This window comes from Haliotis asinina, chromosome 12, assembly GCF_037392515.1.
Source record: "Haliotis asinina isolate JCU_RB_2024 chromosome 12, JCU_Hal_asi_v2, whole genome shotgun sequence".
Lineage (NCBI taxonomy): Eukaryota > Metazoa > Mollusca > Gastropoda > Lepetellida > Haliotidae > Haliotis > Haliotis asinina.
Genome location: NC_090291.1, coordinates 46,362,662 through 46,389,308, shown reverse-complemented (window position 1 = coordinate 46,389,308; position 26,647 = coordinate 46,362,662). Strand labels below are relative to the sequence as shown.

At 39.6% G+C, this 26,647-nt stretch overlaps 2 protein-coding genes across 2 annotated transcripts in view; one reads left to right on the top strand and one right to left on the bottom strand.

Annotated features, from left to right (window-relative positions):
- LOC137258229 (sodium- and chloride-dependent glycine transporter 1-like) overlaps nucleotides 1-13,167 on the top strand; it is a 34,971-nt gene extending 21,804 nt beyond the window's left edge. Inside the window, exons 8-13 of the mRNA XM_067795822.1 lie at nucleotides 588-700; nucleotides 6,154-6,285; nucleotides 8,571-8,670; nucleotides 9,470-9,570; nucleotides 10,206-10,364; nucleotides 12,627-13,167. Coding sequence (XP_067651923.1) covers nucleotides 588-700; nucleotides 6,154-6,285; nucleotides 8,571-8,670; nucleotides 9,470-9,570; nucleotides 10,206-10,364; nucleotides 12,627-12,749 — 728 coding nt within the window. The 3' untranslated portion in view covers nucleotides 12,750-13,167. The remainder of the gene's footprint in view (nucleotides 1-587; nucleotides 701-6,153; nucleotides 6,286-8,570; nucleotides 8,671-9,469; nucleotides 9,571-10,205; nucleotides 10,365-12,626) is intronic.
- Nucleotides 13,168-15,942: 2,775 nt separating this feature from the next.
- LOC137257530 (protein wech-like) lies at nucleotides 15,943-19,787 on the bottom strand. The gene is made up of 2 exons (XM_067794856.1): nucleotides 19,484-19,787; nucleotides 15,943-17,567 (listed from the first exon to the last, which is right to left on the bottom strand). Exons 1-2 carry the CDS (start codon nucleotides 19,785-19,787, stop codon nucleotides 15,943-15,945), a joined length of 1,929 nt encoding a protein of 642 aa, XP_067650957.1.
- Nucleotides 19,788-26,647: the final 6,860 nt, after the last annotated feature.

Below are 26,647 nucleotides of genomic sequence, written 5' to 3'. Positions count from 1 at the left end.
ATGGTAGACATATGTAGTATGCTTCCAAAACTTACACATCGGTGACAAAAGACGTCCAATGTAATTTTCTATTTTTGCATGCACTTCAGGTTCCCATGTTTCTTTAGATCATCTTTTGCTATTTGTTTATACCGGTGAAGATCCGGGTTAGAATATTGATGTTCAGTTACCAATGTCGTAAGAGGCGACTAACGGCCCATCGGTTCCCAATTGCGCAGATCGATGCTCATTCTGTTGATCACTGGATTGTCTTTACAGAGTGTCTCCATATAGAAGGAACATTGCTGAGTGCGGCGTATAACTAAACTCACTCACTCACTTGTTCATAACGGGTGCCATGCGGGCAGGATACGCTGATCTTTAGGGACCACCTGGTAACATCATTATCTGATAGTTATTCATGAACCCATGCTGGTGATACAGTGGAACTGAACACTAGACACTGCTTACTGCACAGATTTCTTATGAGTGTTGAAATGGTTTATATTCTACAGACGGGAGTCATTAAATGTACGAAATGAGAATACTTGAGGATTTAAACTAAAAGACTAATACAAAATAGTTTTACTTGTATATATCTGTTCAAGGTCCTGGGACAGTGTACATTGCAATGGCGGAAATACTGGCACGACTTCCTGTTCCCCAAGTCTGGAGCTTTGCATTGTTCTTCATGCTTCTGCTGTTGGGACTCAGCACACAGGTACTGTCTGTAACCAGTGTCAGAGGAAGCTGCTATATCTAGGTGTAGTGACGGCTATAAGAGTATTTGACAAACCTTGGTCATGTTTGACAAACCTCGTGTCGTGTTTGACAAACCTCGTGTCATGTTTGACAAACTTCGTGTCATGTTTGACAAACCTCGTGTCATTCTACTGCTCTTCCAATGACGTACATAATTTACAGACAGCAGGGTGAAGGAGGAAGGGGGTGGGGGAAGAGGAGGTGCAAGAAAAGGATGTTGGGGTGGAAGGATCACCTTCTTGTACAGGACTTGATTTTGGAAGAGGCTAAAACATACCACCGCATCCTCTCTATGTCCTGGATTGACTTCCAAAAGGCACACGACTCTGTCCCTCACGAATGGATTCTAAAGTCCCAAGATTGTATTCACCTCGCATGGACGGGTGCATACTTCGGAAACTATTCTAATCAGAAGATAAATATTTCAGGGGGATTCTTTTAGTCTTTTGGGTTTTTTTGTTTGCGTTTGAATCCTTTGATCTTTCTGATCAATAACAAGGAGGGTTATCCTATCCTCCCGCACGATCCCCTGTCTTAATCGTTTATGTATGCAATCAGTTCTGGAGGTCGAGGTTTGATTAATGTGGAGGCTCTTCATGATAGAATTTTATTGTGTACTTGATCACATTATTATTTTTTGGATGATCCTCTGGTGATGCATGTCAAGACCCCACAGCTATTTTAAGCGTGCCAAGGTTGCATGACAGAATCTGAAATTTGAGGTTGTTTTTTATGGCGATGCACTGTCGGACGGTACAGCAATGGGAGTAAACTAGATGAAGTTGTTCACCAGGTGTGCTCAGAGTCGGCCATTTGTGAAGAAGCGTTCTTAGAAGCCAATGTAGTGTGTGTAGGTGTAGCATGTGGAACAGAATAGCAGCTGGTCTAAAATATGAAAGTGGGGGAGTACATTTAGCTGTTCAAGACCAGTCACTTCCCACTCGCAGTCACCAGAATGTGATTCTAAAAGAAAATACAATGTGTTAACATTGTTCTCGGTGCCCTTGGTTTGGTACCACCTGGCCTCTTGGCGCAGAATAGGTGAGTGCCCGGGTTCTCCACCGGGAGCACAGCCCTTCTGACAATTTGGGTAATGCAGAAGGCTGCAGTGTTGGGGAGCCTTCATATTCTCCGGAAAGTTCTTGGTGAGTTCGACTAGGCAGCATTTCCTGGGAGAAGTCCAATTCGCTGTCTGAGCTGAGTGTAGAGGGGGCAAGGGCCCTGAGTTGACGATGAGCCTTACCGGCCTGACTATGCCATCACCTGAACCTTCTCTGCATCCAGCCATACATCAAAAGGAACGTAAAAATGTACTTTAAATGTTTTGTGACTTATAGATCCTCTCAGAGGACAATAATTTTGCAATTTTAACTGCCACTATCAATCTTTATGTCTGATTTAAGATACCAATAATAATAATAACAACAACAAACATGTTTGTGTTTATTACATACGAGGGTGAAAATATCGAGGTTTATTTTTGTTGTGATGCCATGTTTCATGTATGACGCTGCGTTCTTCATGCGGCGATGGTCGGTAGCCACAGTATCTTTGAAAGTAAACTTGGGTTTATTTTCCTCAATAAACAGAAAAATATATTCGTGACCATATCATACTGCATGTTTACGACACTGGCGCCTACATATCGGGATATACCATCATTATATATACTTGTGTCGTAAAGATAGTATGACACTATTACTTTCACTGTTTTGAAGTTTGTACGGGACTGTAGGATCCTTGTATATTCCGTATTTCCTTCGGCTGTGACGAATTCATTACCCTCAAGATCTTTTAATTTAGCTAAGCTTTAAACAACAACATTCATTATTCTTCAGAATGAGAAGCAAAATGTTTCCACATATTTCCCGAACGGTCATAAAGGGAGATAACTCGGGGCGGCTTAGTTTGTGACAAAAATGATCAAATTTGCTGTTTGGTCAAACGACAAGAGAAATACAGAAGCATTTTATTTTTTTGGATACATGTATTGACACACACAAATAAGCAATTTTACACTGTTTATACTCATAACTGTATACGGCAGCTCCGAAATTTAGAAGCAATCAGCCGTATGGCAGCCACGTTCCATCTAAGGTCAAGGTCATTCGTAGAATCTGTGTAGTATGTGTGACTATTAACCAATCAGAATTCGATAAATTTATCTTAAGGGTAATACTATTAGTTACAAGGTGTTTTGGAAAGGTGTACGGGACTGTAAGACCCTTGATGCTTGACCGTGATTCTTTCATCACAAGAGATGCAAAACGGAGGTTCCTCACCTTTCATCATATGCCCATATGTGTGACTTGAATGGCCAATACGACAAAGTTGTATGCTGACATCCTCAATTATGGAATGATAGCTCAAATATATTTAGGTGTAATCAGTAAAGGGTTAAATTTCATATACAGTATGGTTCAAAATTATTGAGAATAGCTAAAGCATTTCATATTATTAAACGAGAACAAATCAGATAAAATTGAATGTATTGTGAAAGTGAACTGACCTTTTCATGTTGTGTAGGTAACAATTTAATATTTTATCAAGTCTCCTTGAGCTTCACGGCACAGTCTAAGACGGGTAGGCATACTTCCTATCAGAGAGGTTAGTGTTTCGTGAGTTATGCTGTCACAGTATCGGACCACTTCTCCCTTCATGTCTTCAATTTCTGTCAACCCCTTTTGATTCACACATTCCTTCATCATCCCCCAAATGTTCTCAATGGGATTAAGTCAGGACTATACGCAGGAAATGGTAATGCAGTCACATTTTTCTCCTGAAACCACTGCTTGGCATGTTTTGCGATGTGTTTAGGATCATTATCTTGCTGCAAAATCCAGTCATTTCCATAAAACACATGTGCACTTGGAAGGAGAAAATTATCTAATATGTTAGTGTAGCGTTGACTTGTCAGATTTCCCTCAAACACACACAGCGGGGTCGTTCCTAATAAGGATATCCCTCCCCATACATGAAACTTTGGGCTGTATTTAGGTCGTTGATACAACGGTGCTGATGCAGACTTTGTCCATATTTTCACATTATTGGGATATACCCATATTGAGCTTTCATCAGTAAAAATCACATTTTCCCAGTCAAAGTTTTCATGTGCCAAACACCACTCAACACGCCTGTCTTTATGTTCTTGTTTCATGAGAGGAGAAGGAATTCCAGTCTTTTTCTCCCATCCAAGATCAATCAAATTTCTTCTAACTGTAGATTTTGATACAACTGTTGATCCCCTTTCTATCATTTCATACCTGATGTTGGAGATGCTTGCCCTTTGCTTTTTAGACGCTAAAATTCCCAGCCGGACGCGATCTGAGAAGTCCAATTTTCTGGGTCTCCCTGCTCCTTTCTGGTGCCCCAAATCCTTTCCCTCTTTAAAATTCTTCCTAATCCTATACACAGTAGAAAGAGGAGTTCCTGTTCTCTCTGCCAATGTATTTACAACATCAATTCCTTGATTACACAACTCAAAAATCAACCTTCTTTTATCTTCAGCAGACATTGTTGACAGTGCTGAGGAAAATGACGTCTGCTACAAATTCAGGGGAGGTAACTCTAATTGTAATATACTCAGTAGGCCAAGATGAGTTACCTCCCTTATACCATTACTTAGTTTTAAGTATCAGTGAATCAGTTGAGGTGTTAGGATAGCTCAAAGTAAGAAGAAAAATTCTCAATAATTATGAACCAGACTATAATTTATTGATACCTACTCGAGTGTCCCATTTCTTTTGTGTCAGATCTCGGCTTTACATCATTGAAGTAGGTAGAGATAAATTATATGAAAAGTAGCCCTTTATTGGTTACACCAACAAATACTTGGGCTATCACACATAACTACTTTAAAACAAAATGATAGCTCTATACCTGTTTCATTCTAATGATACTTAATATCACCAAACCGCGTGTATATTTTATTGCAGCTTTTTTAGTTTTCATTTACATTTGTAATTATTTTAAAGAATTAAACCACAAAATGTCCTAACAATGAACAGAATGGCGAAAATGTTTGTAAAAACACATTATAATGTATTACCAGCTGTTCACCTTACAATTCCAAAGCAATGTTTATTTCTAAAGAGGGTTACAGAATCACACATATGCAGGTAAAATAATAGAATAATCTCAGCTGCATTGAATCCCAAAGCGGATACTCAAAAATACTTTTAAAATATTTCTCAAACTGAACATTTACGTAACCTATAGCGTGTTCAGCTTGACCTGATCAAGTGAATATTAATGCATTACTGGTTGGATCTATTGTTGTTTCAGTTGACTGTCAACATGTCCGAAGAGCCAGTGTCGAGCAATCGTCAGCAGTGTCCTAACTTTCTTTACTAAAGAAACTAAAGTGGTTTCATGTTTCCGATGTTTGCGTATTTCACACGAACGTTCAAACGCAAATGTACAGTAACTCAGGTCAAGCTGAACAGGCTCGTCCTGCCACACACAGGTGTAATTTTAAAAATATGAAAAATATAGGAATAAGCCAAAACATTCATATTAAAATATCACCAGACATAAGAGCAGCGTTAAAGATTAAAGCCGATTAATTAAATATGAATATAATATTGTAGTTTTGAAACTCGTAGCAATTTATATATCTTACCAAAAATGTTGAAAGCGTACGTACAATCTCATAAAGAAGCCGTTTTTGTAAACAAACGCACGTGTGTGTATTTGAATCTCTCACCATCGGTTTCATTTTTCTTATTAAAAACTTCTCATTAGGCACCACAACTCTGCTAGATACAGTCTTCGTACTTTCAGTATGACGATGTATATTTTTCGTATATTTTTCGTATATTTTTTTAGCTACAACATAACGTTATAAACGATTTAAGTACTGAGATTAGTTTCAGATGAGCTACAGCTGCATTATGTCAGTCATGATTATTATTGTGTATACATATGACTAGTTCCCTGTTATTTTCGAAACCACTTTATTTCCATGTCGTGTCATTAGGAAATACAGCGGAAGCCCTCTAAACTGCATGCATTGGGACCGGCAAAATATGCCGGTATAATGAGCGTGCCGGTTTAGGGAACGTTTCCCTTTAAAACCTGAGAATGATATTCCGTGTGCCGTAAAATACAATAAAAGATGTGTTGACAGTCATCATATTCTTTATTCATCAATAAAGATAACATTACAAAATCCAACACAAGCGTACATGTATATGATTTATAACGTGATAAAGTCAGTACGTTTAGCTTGTTGTTTCTTTGATTTCGACTCAAGAGCGATGTTCCCAGCCTCAATGGTTTTAGTTACGTTACTTCGCTTGTCGAAACAAAGTATCTTGTGTCTTTCAGCAATCATGCATCAGTGTGTTAATCCACTTCCACTAATCTTTAAAGCCATCATGTATTTAGGTAATATTTTTAAATTTGTTTCAGATAATTACGGCTGAAGTTGTGATAACGGCAGTACTGGATAGTGTTCCTCGCCGATCTCGCCTGATACGAATCGTCGTCACTGCCGCCGTCTGTGGCGTTTCCTTCCTTCTCACCTTTCCCTACCTTTCACAGGTGAATGAAACAACTCGATGATATTAATTACAATCAAAATGTTCATCCATCGTACAGAGGCTTAATATCTTTCACATTGTATGCTTCAAGGCCTAACTCGGTGTTGCTGCATATGCTTGTATGGAGTTGACATTAATTTTGCAAGCTTTTGTTTGATCAGTTTGTTTTCCTTCCTCCACAGTATGTGAATAATAGATATCGATTTCGAACAAAATAGGTAAAATTGGGAAGAAAAGGTAATATAAGCAGTGTAAAAGGATCGCTGAAAATCAGTAATATGATATACCCCATTACATGAGTGCTTTTGTTCAAAGTGTACTTAGAGTATGAAAATATGTATTCAAGATGCACACCTAAGTTCCGATTTTGGCTTTATTTTACATTGTGACACAAGTGCCTGTCCTAATTGGTAGGAAATTAATGCAACAGGGAGCTTTAAACATCAACATATGAGGGAGAATTTCTATGTGTTCAAACATGTCTCTGCGTCAGTACAATCGTGATAGGCAACGCTTACGAAATAGCGCGCAGCTGTCCTAAAACACATTGATCACTACCTTATGGAAGAGTATAAGTTATATCCTAGATGTTAAAGTTGCAATTCTTTTTCATAAGTGAGTGAGTTTACGTTTACGCCGCACTCAGTAAAATTCCACTTATATGGCGGCGATCTGTAGATATACGAGTTTGGACCAGACAGTCCAGTGATCAGCTGTCCTAAAACACATTGATCACCACCTTATGGAAGACTATAAGTTATATCCTAGATGTTAAAGTTGCAATTCTTTTTCATAAGTGAGTGAGTTTACGTTTACGCCGCACTCAGTAAAATTCCACTTATATGGCGGCGATCTGTAGATATACGAGTTTGGACCAGACAGTCCAGTGATCAGCTGTCCTAAAACACATTGATCACTACCTTATGGAAGAGTATAAGTTATATCCTAGATGTTAAAGTTGCAATTCTTGTTCATAAGTGAGTGAGTTTACGTTTACGCCGCACTCAGTAAAATTCCACTTATATGGCGGCGATCTGTAGATATACGAGTTTGGACCAGACAGTCCAGTGATCAACTGCATGAGCATCGATCTGTAGGAACAGATGACGTGTCAACCAAGTCGACGAGCCTGACCACACGATTCCGTTAGTCGCCTTTCACGACAAGCACGGTAAAGACCTATTTTACCCAGGATCTTCACGGGTTCTTTTCATTAGTAGCAAGTGTATATCGTCGCTTTTATCAATATTAAAGCAATATCACCGTGGGGACACCGGATATGGGCTTTACACATCGTACCCATGTGGGGAATCGATACCGGTGTGACGAGCGGACGCTTTAACCACAAGGCCACCCCACGCCACTTTCATGAGTAAACTGTCCATATATAGCACATATAATTGTTTCATCAATTTACGTTGATTGTATTCAAACACTCATGCACTGAGTATCATTTTCACAACAGACAACTCTGTTTTGAAACTAGCAAAGTCATATGTCATGTGTGACTTTTCAAAGTCCTATAGAAACACGTGCTTTTGTATGTAATGTTATTGTGTGTACGTGTGTGTGTGCGTGCAAGTGCGTTTGTGAGTGTGCGCATATATTGGAGACCTTAGATGCTATCAAAAATCTTGAATGTGTGACTGTACATGTACTGAAAGGATGCTTTTTTCAGACCGGGAATTGTCCGAAATTCTATTATAAACTGAATAATTTCGTGAATGCCAACGTTTATGAACGGTCTAACGATATACACACTGAGGATCGACACAATTCACTTGCAACATCGATAGTCACCTAAAATCATAATTATCTTGTTTGGCAATTTTATTTGGGAAAAATTCTCTGTTCGGCAGAAAATGATATCCATATGATTTGTTAATATGAAGAGGTGTGTCGCGAATGATTTGTGCTCTTTCTGAATACTTAACTGAATAAAGCACCAACAAGTGAAGATTCGGGTTAGAATCGATCTTCACTTACCCATGCTAGTATGAAGCGACTAATGTGATATCGGAGGGTCAGGCTCCGTGACTTGGTTGACACATGTCATCGGTTCCCAATTGTGTAGATGCTCATGCTGTTGATCACCGGATCGTCTGGTCCAGATTCGATTGTTAACAGACCGCCGCCATACAGCGGGAATATTGCTGAGTGCGGCGTTAAACAACAAGGCAACGACATATCGAATAATATATATACTTTCCATGTTTATATTTACCAAGTAAAGTCACATGCAGAGGCATTTAGTGCATGTATTTTATTTTGGTTTGGTATTTCCAGGGCGGTATCTACTTCTTCACTATGGTAGACATCAGTGTTATGAGGCTTTCTCTCTATGTATTTGGCTTCCTGCAGCTTCTAACAGTCGGATGGATATACGGTATGTGGACCTAAACACACATAGTAATAGTCCGCTTATATTCAGGCACACTGACTGCTCAAGGCGCTGCGTACATTACCATCCCCGGTCATAGGACACTGTCGTACTCTCCCATACTCATTCAACTCTCTGTCTCTTAGGCGCAATGAGCTAAACACTCACATTACGAGCACATCCTCACAGGTACCCATTTTACAGCTAGGTGAGGTGAGGCAACGCGTTCTAAGTATCTTGTCCAAGGATACAACACAAATGTGCCGAACCTAGGTGCGTCCACCAGAGATCGAACCCGGACCTTCAGCGTGATAGGAAGACGCCTTATCACTGTACTATTGTGCTCAACTTGTGTCGTCTTTGAGGTCATAAAATGGGCTTCATGCAATCCACACAAGCACATTTCTTGTCTGTTTTACACTAATGTGTGGTACGGAACGGATGACTAACGAATTGATTTCCTTTAATGAAATTATACAAGATAACATTCAAACGTTTCATTTGTTATCTCTAACAAGAATTGCACAGTGATGACGTCACCATGTGTCTGCTGAAGGTGGGAGGGAAGCCCGAAGTAAGGCTGACGTATTTACAATTCCATTGCAACCCACTATGGAGCTATTCAAAGTATAAAGACATTCGAACTAATTGTTATAAGTGGATATTGAGGAATCACTACTTAAGGTGGCAAGTAAATTGCATACGTACACTTTAGACAATGCAACCATATTAGTCATATGGATGTATTGTATGACCTACCACCACAGACAGGTACAGTGCCACGACAACTGACGTTATGTTCCAGGCATGGAGCAGCTGAGCAGAGATATCAAGATGATGACAGGTCTCCGACCTCCTGTCGTCTTCAAGTTCATCTGGTGTTTCCTGCTTCCACTCCTTATCCTGGTAATGTTTACCCTATCCTGGTAATGTCTTCCTTATCCTGGTAATGTCTTCCTTATCCTGGTAATGTCTTCCTTATCCTAGTAAATGTTTTCCTTATCCTGGTAATGTCTTCCTTATCCGGGTAATCTTTACTTATCCGTGTAATGCCTTCCTTATCCTAGTAAATGTCTTCCTTATCCTGGTAATGTCTTCCTTATTCTGGTAATGTCTTCCTTGTGCTGGCAATGTCTTCCTTCGTCTGGTAATGTCTTCCTTATTCTGGTAATGTCTCTTTTATCCTGGCAATGTCTTCCTTATCTTGGTAATCTGTTCCTTATTCTGATAATGTCTTCCTTATGGTCCACTATCTGTTGTTTGATGTATCCGTAGCTGAGGGGCTTCCTGGATATGAAACCTTTTCTGTAACACTTTGTAAACCCCGGGAGCAAGTTGGACGATTTTAAACGAACCTGAACTTGGAAACTACCAGATACATAATTCATGATGATGTTACAGTGCATTTCTTTCACATTTGTTTTGAGGTCAGCATTTCATATGACTTTAGTACTGTAAGGATCTTCGTTGAAATATATTTGTTATTACGGTTTTAATGAAATATACTTGATTTTAACAACATCTTTTGTCATTCCTTTCAGTTGATGTTTTTACATTCCCACATACAGCACTACCGACTTGCTTACCACAACTATTTGTTCCCCATATGGGCTGAAGTGCTGGGCTGGTTCATTTCCCTGGTGCCTCTTGCACCACTACCAGCGTTTGTTTTCGTCGCTATCTATGTTGCTAGGACTCAGGTAAGATGAATAAAAAACAAGGGAGTAGAGGTTGGCTGTTTGAAGAGGTTGAGTGTGCGACAGATTGTTTGTAGATGTTGATTTGTGTGGAGACTGTGTGACAGATTGTGTGATGATGCTGATTTGTGTCGTTGAAGAAACTGTGTGAGAGGTGTCCTCCCATTTGCAAGACTTACATTTGTGAGACACCAATTTGTGCGACAGTGGAGAGGGTCGTTAATTAAGAAAGCAAACAAAGCTCCCCTACTTTAAAGTGGATTAGCACAGGGACTGTTCAACTAAAACCCACTCGGGAAGCACTGAGAAGTTTTTACATGAATTATTTATTATTTATTTTAGAATTAAAGGTTTAATTAGGTTTTAACTGTTGATAATTTAAAATTTTAGGAAGAGAACCCTGTAAATGTTTCACAATAAAATATGTTTAAAGTAATTACAACCTACTCCGGAAACACTTAAACGTATTTTATTTGTAATATACTGATACATATATAAAATTCTGACGTATGATAGCTGTCATCAGCAAAATGGCTGTCTCCGAACATGACCATCACCCAGAAGATGCCAGTCGCCTTCGTTTTCTCAGCTCCCTCGGGAAGAGAGCTCGAGCTGAACCGAGGATCACCATGCCTGCCCTCTACAACGATGCGATGATGGGACAAGACCCAACAGCTGTGGCAACACTTCCTTCCCGTCAGGTGAGAGCGCTGTCTACAGACACCGCAGCAAGACCATCCCAAGGGTCCTAGAGTCCAGAGCAGAGGTCAACCTTATGGAAAGAGACCTACGACGGCGACAGGTTCCACCTCTTCAGTGATGGAGAAGATGACAAGATTCCTGTCTTTTAAACAGATGAGCAACTTCGACTGCTCCAGTCAGCTTCGATTGTCTACATGGATGGTGCATTCTCTGCATGTCCCGAACTTTGGAATCAACTGTACATTCTACACGGCAGAAAAGGATCCTGTACCTATCCCTTGGTGTTTGCGTTGCTTCCTGACCGTCGACAAGCTACCTACCAACTCCTGTTCTCTGGGCTAAAGATCCATGTTCAGCAGCTCCTCCACCAGCCTCTAAACCCTGACACGTTTCAAGCGGACTTTGGGGTAGCTGCCATTAGAGCACTGGAACGTGCGTTTCCCACTTCCGAAGTAAATGGGTGTTTTTTTCCACTATACACAGGCTGTCTGGAGAAAAACCCAAGAACTTGGCCTGGCTGCCTTGTATCAAGATGACCCCCTGGTCCAACAGTCAATACGTCGAGCTGCTTCCCTACCACTTCTGCCTCTGCTTCAAGTTCAAGATGTGTGGCTGGACACGATGAACACCTTCCCCGACGTCAGCGGTTCAGAGGCCTTCAAAGACTACGTAACCGCAACGTGGGTGGATGACGATGCACGTTTCCCGCTGACTTTGTGGAACCACTTTGACACCTTCGGCCCGAGGACCAATAACAACTTGGAGGGGTTTCACAGTCGCCTGAATTCGTCTTTGAGCCATCGCAACCCTAACCTCTACAGATTTGTTCAGATTATCAAGAATATCGAGAAGGCAGAGCGAGTTAAGCTGACCTAACTTGATCTTGGTGCGGCCCCTCGACCACGAAAGCGAGTGTACCGCCTCAAGGATCAACTCACTGCTGGAACCAAAACGTCGCTATAGTACCTGGATGCAGTGGGCAAACTTATTAAACTATGATGAACAGAGGTTTCCTAACATTGACGTACTTTAGACATCATGCAAATGAAGATTATATATGAAATAAACAGTTGTTTTTTTGTTTTTGTTTTGCTTATATTTATTTATTTATTTATTTATTTGTTTATCGGATGTCTTTTTTCAGATATCTTCTTAGGGTCTTTAGTTTGGTGGGCTCTGCCAATTTGCATTCAGGGGTCAATTAGTTAATGGTTGATTGCACACACCTGATTACGGGGTGTCTAACAAATGGGAGGCCTTGCAAATGGGAGTAGACCGTGTGAGAGATTGTTTACAGGCTTACTGTGTTGCTATTGTTTGTTGAAGCTGACTGTGTGACTGGATCTGTAGAGGCTGACACTGCGATAGAAGTTGAGCATCTTGCTCACTGTGTTCCCGATTGTGTGTAGAGGTTGCCTGTGCGCTGAATATATCTAGAGGTTGATTGTGTGATTGAGACTGACTTGTAATGTTTTTTCGCGTGAGATTCGATGTGTATTCATCATACGGTACATGAGGGGGTCTTTTACGTTGACTGCATTTGGCAAAATGTTGAATTTTCAGCCTGTTTTGAGTCCAAAGCCCGACTGGGGTCCAGCGGACCCGGCCTACCAAGCGGAGTACCACCGCCAGAAGTCCCGAAACTTAACCATGACTGACAAAATCAAGGCAGTGTTTAGCACGTGAGGTTATCATTGACCTTTGAGACAAGTGTCATTTTCATTCGGAATGAACTTAATTTCTCGGGAACTCAGTGACAATATTCATGATATACCATTCGAAACAGCCCAAAACAGCCTGTATTATTTATTATATTTAGTCAAACACGCTGCCCCAAACCTGACACTGTGCCGTATTTCTTCATGGAACAGTGACCCTCGTTTTACAGTATCCTTTGATGCAATGTCCGTACCCTTTTAAATGGTTGAAGGTGATCCGAATTTCGAGGTATGGCGTAATGGTATTGTCATTGATGTCAGTTACTTTAATCATAATAACTTAACTGCAACCAGCAGGCTATATAGCCCTAAACCCATTGTGTGATGGATTACAGCTTGTACATTACTCATTATCTTGTTTGAATAAACTATTTCTGTTCTTGTTTCTTTCGTTGTTGTTAACCCACTCAGTACTATAGGGTTGTATGACATCGGTCTTAGAATGGTTGAATCTGGATAGGACAATCCAGTGACCTACATCATGGACATCGGTCTATGTTATTTGGATGCGATAATATGGATCAGCGATGTCAGCGAGCGTGAACACCAGATCCTGTTAGTCAGACCCTTCGACAAGCCTTGGTTGCTGAAAATCAGTTCTTACTGAAAACGATCTTCACGGGTTATTTCTGATGGCATCTCATTTGTCACTGAATCAACTGATGCAGAAGGACTGCATCGCACTGAAGTGAGTGATTTTAGCTTTACGCTGCTCTTAGCAATATCCCAGCAATATTACGGCGGGTGACACCGTGTACTTCGCACATCTGGAAATGGAACCCGGGTCTTCGGTGTGACGCTTTAACCACTGTGCTACACTACCACTCCGTATTGACATACGGTGAAAAACGTTTATAACGAGTGAGTAAATGTAGTTTTATGAGACTTTAGCCATAATCCACCAATATCACGGCGGGGGGACAGAAGAAAAAGGCTTCAGACATTGTGGGGAATCTGATTCTTCCTTGTGAAAAGCGGACAGTTAACCACTGGGTTACACAACCGCTCCGCTTTTAACGGATTCAAGACACAAGAAACGGGTGGTTTATGGACCAGTTCCTGATTGCTGTAGTCGAAACGGTATATAGCCTGACAAAACAGTGCTCCCTTTGAGGTCGTCATCACCATAGTTTACTGCACTGAGAAAACTATAGGTAACAGAAGATATGACAAAGGAATTCGATGTTCTCGAAATGGGAATGGGACCTGAACTATCACATTGTGATAACTCGTTTGAATATGGTTTGCTTGTTTTTAATGTCAGTGTCCGCAATATTCCAGCTATAAGGCGGCAGTCTGTAAACAAAAGAATCTTGACCAGTCACACTAGTGATCATGATCATTAAACGTCCATCCACGCAATTTGGATATGATGACATATGTCAAACAAGTCAGCGAGTCTGTTCTATTCTTTACTAGTGTTAGTCGCCTCTTACAACAAACATGGGTTACAGAAGACATTTCTAACCCGGATGTACGCGGGTTAGTCCGAAATAGGACTCTGAGAAACCAACAAACAATAAAACCAATGTGATTTAATCATCAAATGTAATTTGAAACCTGATTACTGGAACATGTTACTGTGATTCTACAAATTCAAAGGCAGCATGACTGGTATAAAAACAACCCTCATTGTACCAAAATGACAGAGATGGTAATATTCAGGTCACTCAAGCAATGGTCAAGGTTCCAAAATAGTATTCTGTCTAAGAATAAAAACAACCCTCATTGTACCAAAATGACAGAGATGGTAATATTCAGGTCACTCAAGCAATGGTCAAGGTTCCAAAATAGTATTCTGTCTAAGAATAATCAAAGCAAGAGATTCTAGATATCTGTGTATGCCAATGGACAAATGTGTTTGGCTGTAGCACATTACACATCTCTGCCTAAACGGCTGATACCACTGAACATGCTGAATATACACTGTATTACACCTGGAATTGTCGAACACAAGGAATGAACTGCAAACAGCAGTGACTGGTAGAAGAATGTTAGCCTGAACACAGTATTTCAGGGCCTAAGACCACAGGACCCATCATACCCAATCTTGTGTCCCTTTGACCAAAGCAGGGCTCAATTTACGAGATATTAACCTACTTGGACCAGGTGCAACAAATGATAAAAACCTAGTTGCACAAGACAAATTCCAGATGCACTGCTTTTAACTGCAATGAGTAACTGAATTATTTTGATGTTTCAATTAGAAGTTTACCAACTCAAAAATTGGCATGCACCTCAATGCAGGTTAGACTAATAACTAGGACATACTCTGTAATTTTGGGTTGCACCAGTACACATGGTACAAGGAACAAAGCACTAAATCGAGCCCTGCAAAGTCATGGTTCAAACCTCTTCATAATACTCAATCATTGTACAATGTAATAAGTTTAGGTGTGTGAACAGCCTCTTGCGAGTTCTCATGACAATTAGTCCTACTCCTAGGCAATGTATGTTGGTTGTAAGAGGGGATTGGGCAGGCAAGATTGGGAGACTTTGGTGATGGTGACATCATCACAACAGCAACCAAATGGCTTGAATAATGGCTGACATCTTACATAAAAACAAACGAGCTTTAGAGGATCTTTACATGGCAGATATTGAAGATATTATTATTATTATTATGATCCAAATCTGAAGAATAATCTTTCACATTAGGTCAAAACAAATATGCAGGAATTTTGAGTCATCGCTTGAGGTGGGTTTGTTATTTTAAAAAAAACCTTGAATTTCCTTTGAGCCAAATTTGCCAGGACACACTGAGCAAGGAGTGATCCTGATCTTAAATCACTATCATTTGTACTTGTAAATGCTAAATGTATGGGGTGCTTCAATTTGTCTGTACATACATATTTAGTGTACCTGTTTGTGTAAATCTGGATTGATAGTGCTGGCTAATTCACATACTCATCCACAGTTTTACATGGATACCACTGACAATGACTCAGAGTATCCCAGAGCTGTCACACACAGCAGCCTCAGAGGGTGGAAACATTACCATCATTTAAAGTCTTTAGTAAGACTCAGCCAGGTGGTAAAACTACAAACTTACCAGTTTTGGGGCAGATGTTCTAATCACATCACAGAGGTACAATTATATAGTTTTGAAAGAAAACACCAAGCTGGGCCCCATAAAACAAATATCTTAGATCCTGACATACCTATGTATCGGAGTCTACGCAAAATGTATATACCTTTACGTATCCATTGGGTGTTACGTACAATAAACCATCATCATCTACACAGATGCCATCAGGGGAATGAAGACCATCCTCTCCTTGGAGAACGTATCTCACAAACTGCATAGATTCTGACAGCTGTCTCACATTGTTGGAGGTTTCATCAACCAGCAGGATGTCTCCCGTGGTGGTTGTAGCGATTCCTTGCGGGCATGTCAAAGTTCTGCCCCCTTTTGGAGTGTAAGTGCAAATAGGGCCCCCTTCACAAGTTAAAGATACAAGGGAATAAACATCTTCATTACTGAGTATAAGATTCTTGTTGCTGGTAACATGGATAAAGTCTGGGCTCCCTATCAGTCCCGTGTTGAAGGAATGGAGTACATTCCCTGCTAAGTCCAGTATGTCCACATTGTCAGTGTATGTACCTGCCACCAGTTGAGAAGGACTGAGATAGGCCAGAACACAGTATTGTTTGCTTGTTTTGACAGTTGACAAGACAATAGGTTCTTGAGTTATGTCAACTGTAACTATTTCATTAATGTCAGGAATAGTGACAGCTACCTGACTCCCAGTTAGATTTGCTATCTGCCATGGATAATCCGAAAACAGCAGGTGTTTATGAAATGATTTGGACTTTGAGGTGTAGTATGCTTTGAGTTTGTTGTTACCGCAATCTGCCACTATGGTTACTTTAATTCCATTAACAGTCACCACAGTGACGTCATGCAAAGACGGATCACATGTGTCCTCATCATCCTTGAGGTCAATGCTGTGATGTAAAACAGGACAAGAATGGCGGTCACTAATGTCATGAACAACGTCAACCTCGCCAAGTCCAAGTTCATCGACTGCTTTCCTCAGTTTGTCCATGTTATGAGTGAATACAACCCTTCCTGGTGCTGCCAGGTTGTCTGTTTGTCTGTTGTCAGGAGATGCTTCATCCATCGACTCATAGATGGCAAACATGTCCATCTCAGTATTGGATGTCACAGCACCGGATATGGTCTCATACTGCTGTTGGAACAACTGAAGCTCCTTTTCCAGGTGAGCAACCTCTCTTTGAAACTTCTGAGAGTGACTATTACAAAATTCATTAACATCATCAATCAGATGCCTCTCTTTCCTTAAAATAACATCTACCAACGTTTCACGTGCCTTTTGGATTTGATCTTTAATGTTCTGTGCATTACTCCTAATATTTTCAAACGTATCTTTTCTCAAGTCAACGAATTTTTTTGTGGTTGCCATGTTGACTCTTAGTCGTTTCATTTTGTTTGTCAGCTGTTCCTTAACTATTGGGACCATACTCTCTATTGTATCAACTTCATCACATTTCCTGTGGTCAGTACTGCAGCATACAGTACACACCGCCTTCCTGCAGTCTGTACAGAACACCTTCATCTTTTCATTTCTGTGGACATTACACATGAAGCAACGGTTCATTTTGGTATGATTGGGCAAATCCACTACTTCATGATCGTGTGACATTGGCATCACGCTGTGCATCTTAAGACATCCATCACAGAAGGCACAGTCACAGAGGGAGCACCATGAACAGGCTGCAGTTGTCTTCCCTTGTGCTGTGCAAATGCCGCAGCCATTGTCATCTGAAAATATTTTGTAGAAACTATACAGTTTGTGCATTTAACCAACCAATTTATCAACCAATCATTTTCCTAAACATAAATACAGTCTCACTAGTTTCATTAATCTAAGTCAGTATATGTACCTGAGTGTTGCGTGTATGGAAAGGAGGCAAAGAACATCATAAGGTCATGGTTCAAGACACCACCACAATGTGGGTGCCCCCAAAGTACAACATCCATTTTCATGGTATCAGTATTTAGCTTTCCATCAATGTTTGTGTCAAACCATTCAGGTGTGGTTTTTCTTCTTTTCATGATGATATTTGCACACTTTCCCCTCACAAACACACACAACAGCGTGTCACAGGTCCTCAAGGTGCTATGCCTAAAATTTCAAAACCTGTCCCCACCTGCATAAATGTGACAAAACCCTTTCCACATACATAACCAATATCTGCTAAAAGCAGCGTGGGTTGTGCAATTCTGCCTGTTCCATAAGCAGAATTTTGTTTCAACAGTATTACAGCCATATGATGTTGTCCTCACTATGAGTGTCTGAACCAAGGAAGCTACAAAGATTGATATTAACATCCGACAGATCATACTGAAACAAGGATAATCTGGTTATGTAGCTCAACAACACAATTGCAAGCAGAAACTACAGACAGCATGAGGGTCATGTGCTAAAAAGGTTTGTTTACATTTGGAGAAGACCTTTCTTTTCCCTTTATTCTCATCCTTCCCCATGCTTCTTGAGAAACTTGTAGAAGTAACAGATGTAAGAAAACCACTAAAACACCCTTGTAGAGATCAGTAATCTTGTTGAAAGTTTCTAGTTGAGTTGCCTGCACACAATGGCAACTGAAAAGGGAGTGCTTTGGGTTTCTTGTGGTGGACTTCAGCTACAGCTGAGTCAGGGGTGTGCATGTGCAAGGTGAAACTAGATGCTTGCAACTTTAGTCAATCTCATTTCAACTTCACATTTGAAGAACAGGCTCAGGTTACATAACCGTTGTACGGGAAGACCATGACTCATAGATTTGGAATAGTAACATTAAGTGAAAAATTCAGTTTGTTGAGTAATGGTCTTAAAACCGCATGCATTCTACTGTCCAACAAATGACATTGCAAGATTACTTAAGATGAGAAAGAAAAACAACAACTAGGATCCACTTCTTTCATTTTACCAGAAACCAGAAAAAGGCTTCATATATCATGTATATATTCTACACATGTGGGGAATAGGACACCAGTATGACGAGTGAATGTTTTATCATCCCAAACTGTGTACTACAGGAGATATCAGATGTGTGGGATCAGACGATATCTCCTAGGAGATATTGTTTGGACAACAGATTTTGCACAATGCCTTGACAATGCTATGATATCATGAACTTGATGAAGTCAAAAATGCTATGACTTCGCTGCAATGCAAATCTAATGGCAGTGCTGTGTTCAGAGATGTACATTTTTTCATTAAAAACTAATGAAGAATGATTTGGGATGATGAATAGAATCTCACCCGTATGTCTACTGATATCAATTATAAAAAAACACTTTTTGATAAAGGTAAAAATATCCATGGCAAGCCTTGGATATTTGTTACTTTATCAGCTTGGCAAGCCTCGGACATTTGTTACTTTATTAACTCGTGTTGACATATTTGATATCAGTAGACACTTGGGTGAGATTCTCTATTTCACCACTATGCTACTCAGCTGCCCTGTCACTATTAACTGTTTTAACTTACCTAATATACTGTGTCTAAAAAAATTGTCTTTCATTGGACAGTCACACCCACTTGATTTCAAAATGGTCCATTCAATTTGAAAATATCACATTGTTAAAGAGAGATCAGTGAGCCTATACACTATTCAGCAACACATGCATATGCAAGTAATACAGTGTAGCTGGTAAGCAATATGAAGCATAATCACCTTGTAATGCATGTATGGCAGGTAAAAAGTCATCCATCAGATCCTGTATGACATGGCTAGGTTTTAACTCACTGACCCATTCCTCGCCTGAACTGCCAGAGGTCACCTTTGTTTGCTGTCTACAGGATGGACAGTGGATAGACTTGGCTTGTATTGCTTCTGGATGTGTTTTGGTGTATTTCAGCAGACAAGTCTTACAGAATGTGTGATTGCACTCCAGTGTTGCAGGGTCTGTGAATACATTGGTGCAGATGGCACAAGTGAGGTGGTTTTCTGTCAGCTTCTTATAATCCAAGGTTGCCATCTACAAAAGAAATAAAATGTTTCCTTTAACATGTTCAATCATATTATCCTAATGAGAATACACAATTGTGGAAAATGCCAAACAACAGAATGAAACAATAGCTCATAAAATGTGGCCAATTATGGACTTGTAATGTTATAATGTCACTACTGTTGTCCGAGATTTTGAGTGAAATTTAAAATCACAGCCCCCTGATCCAATACCACCTATAGGTCATAAATGTTTGTAGCCAACCACACCAGCCAATGATGTTTCAATTTATCCTGTTTATATCACCCATGAACATATGGGTTATGACTGTATTCAGACCCGTGAAGGTCCCGGGGTAGAATAGGCCTTCAGCAACCCATGCTTGCCATAAAAGGCGACTCAGCTTGTCGTAAGAGCCGACTAACGGGATCGGGTGGTCAGGCTCGCTGACTTAGTTGACACATGTCATCGGTTCCTAATGGCGCAGATCGATGCTCATGTTGTTGATCACTGGATTGTCTGGTCCAGACTCGAATATTTACAGACCGCCGCCATATAGCTGTAATATTGCTGAGTGCGGCGTAAAACTCAACTCACTCACTCACTATGACTGTATTCAACAATCCATGGTCACTGTATGTCTATATAAACATGATAAAGATGCTATTAACAGGATCTGGTGGTCATGCTTGACCTTGTTGATAATGCCATCCATAAAGCAAATATTGATGCTCATGGCATCATCATCATCATCATCATCATCATCATCATCATCATCATCATCATCATCATCATCATCATTCTAAAAAACCACCAATGGTGGTACATGAAACAATTACATGCAATTAACTACAATAAATGCTAAGATAGCAGGGATGTTTATCGACATATATAATACATACAAAGATATATTATAACTAATTGAAAAGGAGTAGATGTTACAGGTTAAATTATATTTTGAGCCTTTTGGAAACAAGTCTAATATATTTGGTAAGTTACATAAGGCGTTTGTTCTTTAGGATTTGAGAAGGTTTGCCATTTTTGAGAGATTCAGCCATTCTACACACAGATGACGTCATAACGTTTTTTCTCCAACCTTGAATAAACTGGTCCTTAAGGATTCACTCAACATTTGAGACTAGCCATGGAATAGAATACCCAAGTGGATTGTTTAGAACATACAAGATTATTTAAGACACTCCTGATGGAATTAAGAGAGGGAAAATCATTAAAGTTGATTTCAGAGTCCAATGATTATGTCAGTCACTGGATTGTCTTGTCCAGACTTGATCATTTACAGTCTATTGACGTACTGGTGTTACACAATATACAAACATGGGGGAGAGATTCACATGGTGAGGTAGTTTGTTAAACGCTAGATACCTGATAGAAAATGGCTTACTGTAAGCTAAAACTTCATCAATGGACACATATCACTTTGATAAAACTCCATAACTCCATTTAAGCAAAATGGGAGCCTCCCGCTCCGTGTGCTTCGAGGTTCAAAGACGTTTGCAACTATAAATTAGTCACATGTCACAACCATCAGATGAAGGAAAAAACAACAACAGGCACACTGCCTTTGCTCTAAAAATATTTGGGCCTCTAATAAGTGCTAATGTTTTTCATAAACTGATGGATATTATTTATTATAAACATTGAAGTGGTTTAAGAAATAGGCACCAGATTTTGAACAGTGGGAGTCTTCAGTACATTTCTCACAGACAAATTTGTAAACTTGTTTTTGAAATATTTTTGAAATTTACCTAAAAAAACAATATTAACTGGGAACATGAATTTGTTTTCAAATTCATATGCATTTGTCTGGATAATTTGTGGGAAGACATAGATAACTCTTTACAGGGAAAGGTTTTCAGTGGAACTGGAAGTGAACAATCAGTAAAGGCTTCAAACTTGAATTTGTACATGCCAGAATATTTCTAGAGCAGATGAAGATGAACTTCAAGCCAATGACACCCACCTCTCTCCCGCCCCCCTCCTGTTGATGTGTACAATACAAAAGTTACCATGTTTACGTAACCCCCCCCCCCACCCCCACCCCCACAGGTGACCTCACACCAAAATCTCTCTCTCACACACAGAGGCACATTGTGTATGAACGATCCCTCTTAAATATTAACTAATGTCCTAGTCATGTTAACAGCAATTGTGCCTGAGCATTAGGAGCTGGCAGATGAAAAGTTTGGGAGAGATTCCTGACCACAGATGAACTGAACTGTAGATGCAGTCGGCTATGTCAGTTTCATGCTTCCCGTTACTCGGTCGTGGAGATGATACTTTTCTTACTGATAAAAAGAGACCCTTATCTCAGTATTCTGTACTTGCTTCGATTACTGGCGTCAAACCCCGTGAAACCAGGTTGCTTAATAAGCTGGGCCCCGTTTCACAAAACTCTCGTAAGCCTAAGGTCTCGTAACTTTTCTCGTAGCATTTGTACCTGACATACTGTAACATAGGAGGTGCAAAGGCTACGGGAAAAGTTACGAGACCTTAGGCTTACGAGAGTTTTGTGAAACGGGGTCCTGGTTTGCGGCCCCCTTTGCGCGTGCAAAGTTGCTTTTATCGACAGACAGACAGACAGACAGACAGACAGATAGATAGATAGACAGACTGATTTTTGCGTGTTAAAAGAATACATTAATTAATATTCATAGTAAATGTTAGTATATTAAGATCTAAGCAGTCTGTTTACTGTTTCGTCAGTCATTCTGATAAAATGTCTCTCATCTGGGACTATCTAGTCTGTCGTACGGACCCTGAAGTTATATATATCCAAGAAAGCCCACGCAAGTCTACAAATGTGGCAAGTCTAGATTTCCATAGCTTCTGAAAATGAAGAAAGTCTCCGGGCTCCATTTCATTATATTTTTTTTCACTTTGAACGTTTTTTCAGTAAAATATGTTCATTTCATAGACTAGCTGTTAGTCTGGGGACTATCCAAAAGTGCACTCACTTGCAAGGAAAGATGAAAGGAATATTGATTGCAATATATATAATTTTTCTTTTAGGAAATTAGCTTTCATATAAAACTCTTTGTGTTTGAAAATAACATCCTAATTTTATCTGCCCGACAAAATTACCTCTAGCTCTTTCAAAATCCTCCAAATCCAAACATCCTGCAGTTAACAAAAGAACGGTGCTGCCATTTTATTCTTTTTCACAAAAGTACATGTTTCGGGTTCCGGGTCCTTTCACCCCAAATCATTTCAACCGGGCTGTGTCATCCCACAGTAGGGAAAAAGAGAAGAAGAAGAAAATTAGTTTATTCCGTGTCACAAATTTTCGACATGTATAAATGTCTTTCATCGACATTAATAATAATAAAAATATTATCTGTTGTTGGAAATCCTTTGCGTAAGCCAGACTGCGAGTGGGAAATGATTTTAAGAAAATCACAAAAGAGTGGTAAATCGTTCTTTGAGGATGGAAGTAAATAGTTTGCCAATACAGATAAGTATCGAAACTGGACGGTATGAATTTGGATCATCAGCGTTTCCCCTTATCTTATTGATAGGCTTAATGCATGTAACCCATGCCTCGGGTAAAATACCTGTATTTATTACAAAATTGAAATAGTCAGTATATACAGCTAATAATGTTGGCGATGATGCTATCAGGTATTCATTTCGTATCATATCTAAGCCATGTGTTATGCTTTTCGTAAGTTTGTTTAAAGCCGACAGTACTTCATTCTCTGTAATAATTCTATTTAGAATCTTATTATCATATTCTGGGGTATCTTCAATATCAAATTCACCATTATCATTTCCGCTTTTTTCCCTTTCATTTACATTCCGGAAGTAATCATGAAATTCTTCCAGAGATGTTTGATCAGTGCCATGCATTGGTTTAGGGTTCAACACTTTCCAGTAGTGTCTTGGTGACGCTTTGATATTGTTTCGGAAACTTTTCCTGAGAAAATGCCCGTTCTGCTACAGATATTTATTCACACATCACTTTTATTCCTTACTTTTTAGACATAACATGCTCTTCTTGTTCCGTTGTCAGTTTTGTTTCTTGAGTATGCATTGTTTGCCCGAAAAAACTGTTGCAGCTGGAAAAATGTCGTTGCACGATATACACAGTAGTCGGAAATTGTCTCATCCTTTGACATTGGTGCAAGTAGTTTTGAAACACCCGAAGTAGGGCTCAGCAAACATGAGGGCTACCAGAGTGCCAGTGTTGGCATCATTAGAGAATTGTTAGCATGTCCTCTTCTTCAGAGGTGAGGTGTTCGATGTGTTCCAGATCCTGGTGTTCGGCCGTTTTCTGTAAATAAAACATACAGTAAAAAATGTGAGAGATTAAAAATTACATATTGCCGGTCGATGTGCGTACATATGTGCATTTTTGTAACACATTAGGTTAAAGTATTTAAATACTAATTATATACAAACACGCATGTATATTTCAAGAATCATTATAAGTACCTCAAGCTTGTTATAGATGATAGTCAGTCCTTTCTCTCAACTGATAACCCAGACAGCCTAACCGTTTTGTCAACTGACCCTAAATTGCAAACTCTAGAGAGGGTAAGGATATCAGCTTCCCTCATGTGTTTGAAGTACCAGTTAACATAAACAAATGCTGCGATAGTATTAGCTGGCAAACAACTTATATAATACATGTGAAGAAGAGACTAGGAACTGTCTCGAAACGTTGTGACCTTGTATAATAAAGAAGTTGAACCATAAAGCATATTTAGTTTCATTCCACCAACTTCTAAATGTCTTTGAAACAAATTACTACAGGGATTTACAGGGGCAAGCAGTAAGTTGTTAATTTGTCAGTACACTTAAGATATGTGAACATGGTCTTGTGTCCGGTGAATTCCATGTTTGTCAGCAATTATTTATTCATTTACATGTTGAATGGCGGCAATCATTTGAAATAGCTTGAGACTGGAGGTCACGTGTTATCATTCTGATTTTAAGGAATGGTTTATACATTCAATGTCCTCTCGCTTTGCAAGAAAGCTGGGTATGGAATCTGTAAGCTGTCTGTTATCTAGTGACCAATGTCTGTCAAACATTTAGCGTTACCATAACAACATCTATGCCAACGTTCCCATTTGGTATCTTCTGTGTGTTTCGGCATGGTCCAAACTAGGACAATTCAAATCTTCTGAAAAAGATGTATTGCACCTGAATATGAATGCATTTGAGAATTCGTTTTCGTTATTTGCATAAAGCTGTGTTGTTAAACTTTCTTGTAAACTTATACCTTCTAACAAATCTTAGATAGCTCTTGAGTAATTCATAACGAGGAGGAGGGTATGACGTCCGTTGTATGTGCAAATTCTAGTGAAATGAAAATGTATCATTTACAAAATTCTTATCAATGTATTTTCTAAAATAAGATATCCATTCTGGGCTGCTACGAATGGTTTACATGTGTATTGACATACTAGTGCGGGAGGGTCAGAGGGGTAGTCTAGTGGTTCAATCGTTCGTCCGGGTTTGACTCCCCATGTTGGTACAGTGCATATGTGTGAAGCTCCTAACTGGTTCCTCCGTCGCGATATTGCTGGGATGTTGCTAAAAACGGCGTAAAACTCAGCTCACTCACTACTGGTGTTGGAGTTGTCCCCATATGAACTAATACGACAGGCACACACCGCCCCTATTAGCACCATATCCTGTAAAGAATGTTAAGCACTCCCAGTAATTTTTACTAATTTGTATGTTTGTATCAATGACATGCATGCAGAGAATGTTGGTAAAGCTACATGTTTTTCTGTCCGTAAGACCACAAGAAAGTACAAGAACAGGTAGTGGTGGGGTACGTAGCCTTGTAGCTCAAGCGATCACTCATCACGCCGAAGACCGGGGTAGTAAAATGCATTCTACGGATGAATACTGTGATCATAGGTATTAATTAGTTATCAAAACATTGGGTCATATCCGGTGTGGGTGTACATATGTGTGACTTTCACCTTACCCCAGTGTGACCCTTATATACCGAGTTGTGCAAAAAGTGTTCGGACACTTGACTTACTTCCCACAGATTTACATGTAAACAGTTAATGTAGAGTAGCATGGATAATTTTCATGTATTTAATTTTCGTGAGATCAAAGTCATTGTACATTTTTGAGGGATCATCTTAGCTACTATCCCATATTTTTTGTTTAATTTTCCATTGCTTATTTATCGAATGACTACAATTTAATCAACATATGTTCAGTGCCGTGAACTCCTTTAAATGGGCGGCTTATGGGACTGTGCATTGGGGAACCATACGTAAATTGGTAAATGTGATGTCATTAGTTAAATAGTGGTCGAGAAATTGAACTCAAATTATGTGCACAGAGCAGAGACTATTTCAAATTTGCCTATCATATTTTACAAAGACCATCGTAAACTCACTTCATGAAAAATATTTATAATACACTAAATTAACATGTAAGTCTATTGAAATTACGTCAAGGTGTCGGAATACTTTTTGCACAGATCTGTATTTCTTTTGGTAGAAGGTGAGCCCGAGAATATTATGGTTAGAATCGGTCTTCAGTAACGCGTGCATGTCTTAAGAAGTGACTAACGGGATCGGTTAGACTAAGGCTTAGTCTCTGAATATATATAGTTCTGATAGTAATTAAGAAAAAAACTCATTTTAATTGAAAAGGAGACCCAGGGAGACCAGAGATTCAGAACCTGGAGAAATCTAGACTTGCTTCATTTAAAGCATTAGCACTGCAGAGAAGGCGTGGCATTAGGCAAAATAACATTAGGCAAAAACACAAACTACGGATCTTGTTAAACTCGCTGACTTAGTTGACACGTCATTGTATCCCATTTCCGTAGATCGATGCTCATGCTGTTGATCACTGGATTGTTTGGCCCAGAATGTATTATTTACAGACGTATT

Bases quoted from the DNA above. Each gene is read 5' to 3' on its own strand.
- LOC137257530 (XM_067794856.1), bottom strand. From the start codon at position 19,787: ATGGCAACCTTGGATTATAAGAAGCTGACAGAAAACCACCTCACTTGT. The intron at 17,568-19,483 runs GTGATTATGCTT...AAATATTTTCAG, and splicing joins TGCCATACATGCATTACAAG to ATGACAATGGCTGCGGCATT.